The sequence below is a fragment of the Alexandromys fortis genome, unplaced genomic scaffold (assembly GCF_014885135.2).
Source record: "Alexandromys fortis isolate MF-2015 unplaced genomic scaffold, M_Fortis_MF-2015_v1.1 scaffold_393, whole genome shotgun sequence".
Lineage (NCBI taxonomy): Eukaryota > Metazoa > Chordata > Mammalia > Rodentia > Cricetidae > Alexandromys > Alexandromys fortis.
Window position 1 is genome coordinate 436552 of NW_026068273.1, and position 10506 is coordinate 447057.

The following is a 10506-nucleotide window of genomic DNA, read 5'->3' on the forward strand; positions in this document are numbered from 1 at the left end:
AAGATAAACCATAAATATATATTAATTAAAGAGATCTTGATTTCAAAATTTGGTCCTAATGATTGTTACTTTGAAAAAGAGGCTCTGCTTTTGTTTCCACAGAAGATGAGAACCTGTGCATCTCTTCTAGACGAATCTGGTTTAATGGACCAAGATCCCCATAAGGGTTGCAGTGAACACCCCCAAAAATACTTTGCCCAACAAAAAAACAAGAAGCGGTTTGGAGAGAACTACACCCAAATTTCCTAAATAATTGTTTATAAATGTTTGTTTATAGGGAGATATGCTATAGAAATTTGCATTGATATGGATCTTGGCTTATCAGTTCTGGACATCTGGGAATGAACAGGTAGCCTCCGAAAACAGGTGGTGGTGTGTTTAAAGGACATTACATCTTCTACCACTCTGCACTCGAGTCTCCTAACCACCAGGTCTGTTCGAATCAAGCTCATCAGCACCCTGACCTAGATGCTCACAAAGAAAGCCCTTGCCTGCTCCGGCAATGAGCAGCCTTTCTAAGAGCTGCCTTTTGCCATCTATCCTGACCCACATTTCACAACACCATCACTTAGGTCAACAGCACAATATCTGTCTTACTCATATAAAGCTAGTATCTTTCTCTCACAATTCAGTAACTTAATTGGGAAGGCTGCCTCTCAGTCTACAAATGCACATGATATGGTACTGTAGTAAGATAGGTAGTTTAAAATTGTTCATAATAAATTACCTGTGTGACCTGTGAAAGACACAAACACACAATACTTCAAATAAAAATGCTTTAAGACATATACTTGGGGCTGGAGAGATGGCTTTAAAGACATATAATTAAAGATTTTTATTTTAGAATTTTACTTATGTGTTTGCCTATGTGTAGATATATGCACCACTCCTGTGCCTGGTGCCCAAGGAGACCAGAAGAGAGAACTGGATACACTATAACTGGCATTAGAGATATTTGCCACCATGTGGTCACTGGGAAACAAACCTAGTACTCTTAACGATGGAGTCATCTCTCCAGCTGCTTAAGGATTTCTTGAATTCAATTTTCTCAGGATCGGGAGTGGTGGGAGGAGTGGGGCTCCCAGGTATTTAATGCTAATTATCTTATGTGCCTGGCACTCTACCCAAATGAATTCATCTAACCCTTTACAACTCAATTTAGTATCACTGTATATGCGGGAACAAAAGCAGCATGCATGGCAAGCATTTATTGACGCCAGAGAGTAGTACCTTTTAAAGCCAGTAAGACTGAGTCCCGAGTTTGCTCTTAACTAGGCAGAAGACCCCTTTACTGTCACCAGAGTTGCTGTATTGGTCTATGCACTTGGAAGATTGGCATGAAACAGAGGTAGGGTTTTTTTCCCCCAAAGACTTTATATTTACAACAAAAATTAGTTAAATTATTATTCACAAAAGCCACTCAGGTATTGGAAAGCCACAGATTAAATGATGACAGGAAATATAAACACTATCAGAAGGAGCCAGAGGCCTGTTTGCTTCACTTTTCCAGATTGCTTCATCTAAAGCAAGGGTAAAAAAATTCTCTCTACAGACCCTTTGGATTCAAACACATGAAGAGTAGCACTAATAAACCTGACTCCTCAGACAGCCGAAGACACTGCTATCTGCCCTCAGAAAGATCATATCACATCCACCGTGGGAAGATTGAAAAACCTGATATCAAAGATTGTGTCCTGGAACCCACTCTGTAGATAAGGCTGGCCTGAACCCAGAGATACACTTGCCTTTGTCACCCAAGTTCTGCAATTAAAGGTGTGTGCCACCACTACCTAGCTCAATTTCAAAGATTTTCAGACATAAATATACAAAATCTTTCGTGCTTTTAAAAATACTTTTTAAAATGCTGGTGAGATGTCTCTGAGAATAATTGTGTTTGTCAGGCAACCCTGATAACAAAACCCCATGGCTCCTGTGTCTAACCCAGCACTGCACTCCTGGAAGAGGATGGGGAGCAGCAGTCCATGGTGGGCTAGCCTGGGGTATACAGCACAGCAGCAGAAACAACAATGAAGACCTTGCTTCAAAAAACAATATGCAAGGCACTCCTAAAAAGCTGTCCTCTGACCTACACACACACTTCTAAAAATATATAATAATAAAATAATATACATCAAAATTCTAGAAGTACAGCAAACAAAAATATATAATTCATTACTTACAATGTCAGGTGCAAAGGAACCGCCACTTTCCCAAACTTCAAATTAGACCAAATCAGATTGAATTAAAAGCCCAGGTTTAATGGATGCCAGCACTCCCAGGTGGCCCTGAGGAAACATGGAGAGGGGAAAGGAGAACTGGAATGACCATGAAAAACCTGGGAGACCACGTGTTCATTCTCTGGGGGGCAGTTTAAATAGCCTGTGGACGTGGTCTTGACCCTCCCTGTTTGGCAGGCTTTCTCAGAGGTGGAGTTTGGACTGGGGCAACTCCCATGAGAGGGGGCTTGGAACTTTCTACCAAACAAGGAGGATGAAACAAGAGGACCTCATGTTGTAGGCTACCATGACTACACACTAAAACTTCATGTCAAACAACAAATTTTTGAACTGACACAGTATTCTGTGTTAATTACCAGGAACGCTGATTGTTTCTTTTCTATAAATTGTTTTTGAATTTTTCCTGTTATTCTCTAGAATACTGTTATGCCCAGATCAGCGAAGTCCCACAAAAACCAACAAGGAGACCGAGTCCCATATGTAAAAGAAAAGAGCCTTTATTTTATACAAGTTTGTAAGCTCGGTCTCTCTGTGTGTACATGTATTGGAATAATTGGCGATCCTGAACTCAGAGTTGGGTTTTTATTGTAGTAAAGGTGGGGATGAGGGGTTTGAGGCCCAGGACCCCCAATTGGGTGACATTTGTCTAGGGGTATCCTGGTGAATGTGTGCTGGCAAGTGATCCTATCTACAACAGTTGGAAGGTTAGCCATTTCCTTTGGATGGTCTGTTCCTGGGAGGTGCCTGAGTAATCTCAGTTTGTGGTCCTTAATACAACCAGGTATTGCCTCAGGCCTCCATTAAGCTTATGGTGGCTGAGTCCTACACTGGCAGGTGATAATGGCTGGAAGTTAAGAACTTCCTTTGGGTGGTCTGTTCCTATTAAGCTTATCATGGTTGGCTGAGTCCTACAATATTAATCATTTTTTTTTTTTACAAATCATCAAAACCACACAGGTGCCGAGAGATGGATCATCCTGCCAGCACAAGTCTGATGACCCATTTGATCTTTAGAATTCATGTAAAATGAGAGGCTGTGGTGGCAAATGCAAGCAATCCCAATGGAGAACATGCTAGAACCTGGAATATGCAGGACCTCAAGAGGGTGGCATGTGAGAAGAGTCCTGGAAGTTGTTTTACAGTCTCCACACATGCACCTGTACATGCACACATGCTCTCTCTTCCTCTCTCTCGCTCACCATGTACAAAATAAATAAAATTAAAAATTAAATAAGCAACACAATGTCTAAAGATATCAATTTTTATTACATCATTTTCTTGACTGTTTCTATTTTAAAATTTTTATGTATGTATGTATGTATGTATGTATGTATGTATGTATGTATGTATGTATTTGAAGTGATAGGAATAAAGTCAGGGCCTTGTAGGGAATGCTCTACACACCAATGAGCTCACCCCCAGATGCAACTTGCTTTCTTACAATAGCAAATTTTAAGTATTTATATAGTTAAATTGATCTTCTTATTGGTAAACTGTTGGGGACTATTATTTTAAGGTATGTAAGTTTGGTTTATGCTGCATCTGTTTAACTCCGTGGAGCTGTGGTTCTTTGCCTGTCTAAAACACCTGATAGTCCTAATAAGGAGCTGAATGTCCGATAGCGAGACAGTAACAAGGATAGGCAGGGCTAGCAGGTAGAAAGTACATACAGAAGGAGAAATCTGGGACGAGAGAGAAAGAAAAGCAAGAAAACAAGGAGAAGAGGACATCAGGGGCCAGCCACTGAGATACACAGCTAGCCATGGAGAAAGAAGTAAGGTATACAGAAATAGAGAAAGATAAAAGCAAAAGGTAGTCGGGATAATTTAAGATAAGAAAAGCTGGCAAGAAACAAGCACTTTTATAAATAATAATTATCCTCCATGCGATTTATTTGGGAGCTGGGTGGTGGCCTCTAAAAAACCAAGAGTAAAATAGCCTATAATAGTGAGTGAACCTTTCTGAAAATTATTATCTAGAACCTTATATTGTTGCTTATTACATGTAAGAAAATATTTCTCAGATCAATAGTATGTTTTCTTATAGTATTGTTATAAATAATATTTTTGTACTTGTGAAGATATGTCTTTATGGGATGAATCAAGTGATGAATGGACGCTTGAAAAAAATCTCACACTAGCTCAGAAATGAGAAATAGATATTTATTTAGGGGTAAACTCGCAAATCAGAATCCTCTGCTTGACCGGTTGAATCCTGCAATCCAAACGAGCAGCCGGCCAAAAGGAGAAAGGAAAAAAGGGCCAGACGCAGATTCTGTGTCTGCATATATAGAATACCCAGTAGGTGGATAGTCACAAGCTGCAGGTCTTCCTACAGCATATCTTTGCCAAGGCGCCTTCTGATTGGTTTAATAAAGGAGCTGACAGGCCAGGAAGCATAGGCAGGACAGCAAAACACAGAGGATTCTGGGAAGGAGAAGGATAGAGTCACAAGAGACACAGAGAGAAGCATGATGAATGTGCCCTGTTGAAAGAAGGTACCTCCATGTGGCAGAGTATATATAAGAAATATAGGTTAATTTATAATTAATAATAAATTTCTGAATGGCTATTTGGGAGTGGCCGCCAAGACACATAGAAACACTGTCTACATAGTGTGCTCTTAAGAAAACAGGTATGGGCTGGGGAATTGGCTCAGATGGTAAAGTATTTGCCTTGCATTACATGAGGACCTGAGTTTGAGCCCCAGAAATCACATTTTAAACAAACAAAAAACTGGGAGGAGGTACGTGGATCTCTGTGAGTTTGGGGCAGCCTGGTCTACATACTGAGACCCCGTTTTTTAAAAAAGAAGAAAGTAATAAGGAAAGAAAAACAAACCAAAAATGCTGAGCATGGCAATTTGCTGTTGTGATCCTATCATTGCACCAGCATAAACAGGCAGAGGGATCCTGTGGGACACACAGCCAAGAGAGGCTCTATAGACCAACAGGAAGGTGGGTCTGAGTCCCGGTTTACCCTAAGGCAATACCTAGATCTAAAGAAGACCAGAAACTGAGACCACCCATGCTCCACCCAAGAACAGACCTTCCAAAGAAAATTCCTAACATTAACCATTGTAGATAGGATCACCTGCCAGCACACACCCATTGCTTTTCACCAGGACACCCCTAGACAAATGTCAGCCAATCAGGGGTCCTGAACCTTAGAAATCTCTCACCCCTACCTTTGCTATTATAAAAATACAACCCCAACTGAGCTCAGGGCTCTGCGATCACTCCAATATGTAGGACACAAGGAGAGTCCAAGTTTGCAAACTTGTGTAAGCATAAAGGCTCTTTCTTTTTAAATATAGGATTTGGTCTCCTAGTTGGTTTGGGGGAGACTCCATGATCCTTGGGTCTTGCTTTTTGTTGTTTGGGTTTTTTTTTTTTTTTTTTTTTTTTTTGGCTTGTTGTTTTTGAGACAGAGTTTCTCGGTGTAGCCCTGGCTATCCTGGAACTCACTCAGGACACAAAACTGGTTTTGATATCAGAGATGTGTCTGCCTCTGCCTCTCAAGTGCTAGGTGAGATTAAAGGTGGTCACCATCACCACACTTTCTTGGGTCCATGACCAACATTAACTAAAGGGAAGCTTGCTTATCCTTTCAGAGGTTTAGTCCATTAACATCATGGTGTGGAGCATGATAGCTGAGAGTTCTATATCCATATCTGCAGGCAGCAGAAAGAGAAACAGAGACTGGACTTGGCATGAGCTTTTGAAACCTCAGAACCCCACCCACAGTAATATTCCTCCTCCAACAAGACCATACCTATATAAGCCTATGGGGCCATTCTTGTACAAACCATTCTAATCTACTTGCAGACCAGAGAGTGATCCTTTCTCAAAACAAGAAGAAAAAGATGGTGGATGGTGCCTGAGGAGTGACACCCAGAGTCACATGCATATACATCTATGAACACCTCTACTATAATATCGATATTTCTAATATTGATATTGCACACACAAAGTATATAATTGAATGTTTAACAGCAGAAAAAAATGACCTCAAAAAAGGAAAGCAATAGGGTAATTTTTTTTAGGTAGGATATCCTTATGCAGCCCCTAAGCTGGCCTCCATCTAGAAATCCTACTGCATCGTTGTCCCAGGTGTTGGCATTACAGGCATGTGCCACCACATCTGGTTTTAAACCTAATTTTCAACAGGAAAATTAATTCCTTAAAGAAAGGGAGAGGTTTTATACCAATGTATACATCATTAAAGAAGTATATATAGAAAACACACTTCATGGTAAGACTTTTTTTTTGCAGTTTTTGTGGTTTTATTTAAACACAAATAAAACGTGCATGCAAGCCATCTACTCATTCTCTTCGCTGCGCAACCTGGCGTTGGGATTGGTGACTCTGATGGCCAGCTGCGCTGCTCTTTCCACGATGGCTTTTCGGTTCTTGGAGGAAACACTATGAGCAATCTCAGCACAGTAAGACTTGTTGCACATCAGCAGCACTTCCAGCTCCTTGACGTTGTGGACCAGAAACTTCCGGAAGCCGCTAGGCAGCATGTGCTTGGTTTTCTTGTTGCTCCCATAACCAATGTTGGGCATCAGGATCTGGCCCTTGAATCTTCTCCGCACCCTGTTATCAATACCTCTGGGTTTTCGCCAGTTTCGCTTAATCTTGACATATCAGTCTGACTGGTGCCGGATGAACTTCTTGGTCCTCTTTTTGACGATCTTGGGTTTCACCAGAGGCCGGAGGGCAGCCATGATGCCGCAAAGGAGATGGCAGCCACCTCGCAGGTAGCGCCGAGGAAGAAGCCATGGTAAGACTTTTGACTACCAGAAAGAGCATAGCCAGTTGGCTAAAAAGCAACTTAAATACATACAAATCAAACATTCATATATCAAATATGTTCACAAGTACAATATATTCATAGGATGAATGCTATTTATAAGACTACACTTCTTTCCCTGATTATGTTCAAGAGGGAAAATGCTCCCAGGACTAAGCCATCAGATGCTTATCTTTCGAGGCTGCCCTGCAGGAAACACAGGGATACCTCTAGCTAACATTTCACAGGTACCTCTTCAAAGGCTATGCAAATAAGACTTGGGTAAATCAGGAAATTTAATGGACTTGTCAGCAAAGCTTATTGATCCTTTCTGGAACTGGTGGCAGGAAACAGGGCTAAAGATACAAAACTTCAAAGGTAAAAAACTTAACTGCCAGAGTAAGAAAAGGAAATTTAATGTTTCTGTTTGTTAATCAAGATTTCTAAGAGCAGATAAAGATACAACTACTTTTACTTGAACTCACTGAGGAAATACTTTCACAAGAGAGTTAAAATAGTAAACTTTCCCACAATGTTAATTTTCACCATTCAAGAAATCTACTTCTGTTTAGCTCCTAGTTTTCTGAACATCTGGATAAAGTGAATTTCTAAGCCAAAACTACCCTGTAAACATTAACAAACTAGTCATTACAAAAACAGTAAATATGCATTGGTTTAATGCTGTAACTAGATAAACTAGAAAAACCGATCATCTAGGTAGGTCAGAAGGGGTGATAAGTTATGCTAATTTTAAAAGATCTGAAACAAGAAATATCTGAAATCTACCCTTAATGAGTCAAGCCACTATTTAAGTGAAACTGCCTTTGAGAACAGTCGGTCAAGTTGCTCAGCTTCCCCGCTGCCAAAAGACCATCAAGTTTATGGCACTAGTTTTGTTGCTGTCCTGATCTGAGAGAAACAACTTAAGGAGGCAGCATGTATTGTAGCTCACAGGGTCAGGGTCTGTGTATCATGGTGGAGAGGGGGTGGCACAGTAGAGCAGCTCACAGTACAGCAGCAGGAAGCAGAGAGAAGGAACCCAGGAGGTCAGAGCAAGAGTACACTGCCAGTGACTCACTGCCTCCAGCTGGCCTCTCCCCAACAGTTCCCACAACTTCAAAAGGGCACCATCAGCTGAGAACCAAACACTAAACACACCAACCTAAGGGAGAAACCTCATGTTCCAGCCATAACACTGACTTAAGAGACCCTGAGAAGGAAGCTGTGAGCTGTAACAGGAAGGCCGCTTGTTTGTCCCGGCTGCCCACAATCAAAATAATCACACAGAAATTGTATTAATTAAAACACCGCTTGGCCCATTAGCTCTAGCTTCTTATTGGCCAACTCTTATATTAATCCATTTCTATTAATTTGTATATCACCACATGGCAGTAGATTACTGGCAAAGATTCTAACCGGTGTCTGTCTCAGGTGGAGGATCCATGGCTTCTCCCCAATTTTGCCTTCTTCCTCCCAACATGATGTTTAGTTTTCCCCGCCTACCTAAGTTCTGCCCTATCAACAGGCCAAGGCAGTTTCTTTATTCATTAACCAATAAAAACAACACATAGACAGAAGGACCCCCTACACCAGTGAGCAACCGAGAGGACTTGAGTGAGACAAGGGAGACATATACCCACAAAAGGCCAACATCAGAGAATATCATGCAAGAGTCTACCCGAAAGGCTGCGTTTACTTCCCTTTGTGTCCAAACATGACATACAGTCAGAAAAGAACAGAAAAAATAAGTAAATATCTTGCTACTACTTCACAACGTTTAAAACAGAGCCTACAATCAGACTGCGGAACATTCACTGCATTGAGGAACCCCTATTTTCTCCTCTCTTTTTACATTTCATCTGGGTAGCCACACAGACACCAGCACACTGATAGGCAGATAGACACACACACAGACACACAACGAAGCCTCTTGCCTTGGACTCTGGCTATATAGTCTTAGGGCAGCATTCTCCTCTATGGACATGCATTTATGAAGCTGCTGTAGCAGTAAGGTCTGCTAATATACAGTCATCAAAGCAGACCACTAGGGAAGGAGACAAAGGTATCAGCACTAGGAGATGTGATTTACTTGGGTATATCAATGTAGCACTCTAGCTAGTAGCATCTATCATATACTGTAGTAATGGTCACCATGAAGAGCTCCATTTGGGTATATTATAAATAGTGCTATGAACATTCATTCTAGTACATTTATTTTGGTGGTATGTATCTCCAAGTGGAACTGCTAAACCATAAGGTAGTCATGTCTTGAGTTTAAGTAGATACAGCCAAACACCTTTCCAATTTGTTCACTCCAATTTACATTCTCATACCAATGTATAATTCCCATAGCAATGCAGAATTTAAGTTGCTGTATGTTCTCACAACACTTACTAATTTTCATTGTAATTAATGTACTTAACTTTGATTTTGGAGTGGCCATATTTTAAAATACTTCACAAATTGAATAAAGGAGAAAAATCTTGGACCCACCAGGACAACTTCCTACTCCTGCACAACAAGTTCCTCCTAAAATATAGGCATAACCATCTTATTTAAATATAAATGTGAAAAAAGAACCAAGGTGGCCCGTGAAAGGTACTATAAAGATAATGAACAAGAACCAAATAATGAAACCAATAAAGGCAGACCACAAAACGTGGCATAAAGCAGATGTACTGTAGCACTGTGTGTCAATGCCTGCACTCGCAGCCCATGGGAAGCACGAGGAGTTGTTCAAGCCACCTTGGTTATATGGTGAGTTCAAGAACTGCCTGGCTATACAAGACCAGAAAGACACATAGAAAGAAAGAAAAGAAAAGCTGGGATAGGGAATATAGAGACAGAAAAAAAAAGCTAAAAATGTACACTGGCTAGTTGAAAATAGTATAGACAAAGAAAAATGACAGCATTCAGGATAGACTAAGAAAAAAAGGGACAAAGACCAGAAACACTTAAAGGAACACTACTAGGACTTAATAAATAGATGGACACCACAGAAAGACCAGTGAGGAGACTTAGGATGGGGAAACAGCCAGGCATGGCGGCACACACACGCTACTCCAGCATCCAGCAGTGATGGAACACAGGAGTAAAGCACACAGGCTGGTGACATGGCTCATGGAGGTAAGGGAAAGACAGACATATGCACACTGTATCACACACCCATACATGCATCATTCAGGAATGATCTATTTGTTTTTAAAGTAAAGCAGGGGACTAGAGAGATGGTACAGCAGTTAAAAGTTCTTGCTCTTCTGGAGTTCAGGACCCAGCACCCATGCCGGTCTGCTCACAACCACCTGCAACTGCAACTCCAGGGGGCAAAATCGCTCCTTGGTCTTTGTTGGACACCCATCACATCTCTGTCTCTGTCTCTCTGTCTGTCTCTCTCTCTCTCTCTCTCTCTCTCTCTCTCTCTCTCTCTCTCTCTCTCTCACACACACACACACACACACACACAACACAAACAAATA

General features: G+C 41.1%; 2 protein-coding genes across 7 annotated transcripts in view; both read right to left on the minus strand.

The window, feature by feature from the left end:
• Positions 1-10506, minus strand: part of Kiaa1958 (KIAA1958 ortholog) — a 211493-nt gene that overhangs the window by 192004 nt on the left and 8983 nt on the right. The window lies entirely within an intron of this gene.
• Positions 6498-7011, minus strand: LOC126494608 (60S ribosomal protein L32-like). The gene has a single exon (XM_050132051.1). The coding sequence runs from the start codon at positions 6801-6803 to the stop codon at positions 6558-6560; it is 246 nt and encodes an 81-aa protein (XP_049988008.1). The 5' UTR covers positions 6804-7011; the 3' UTR covers positions 6498-6557.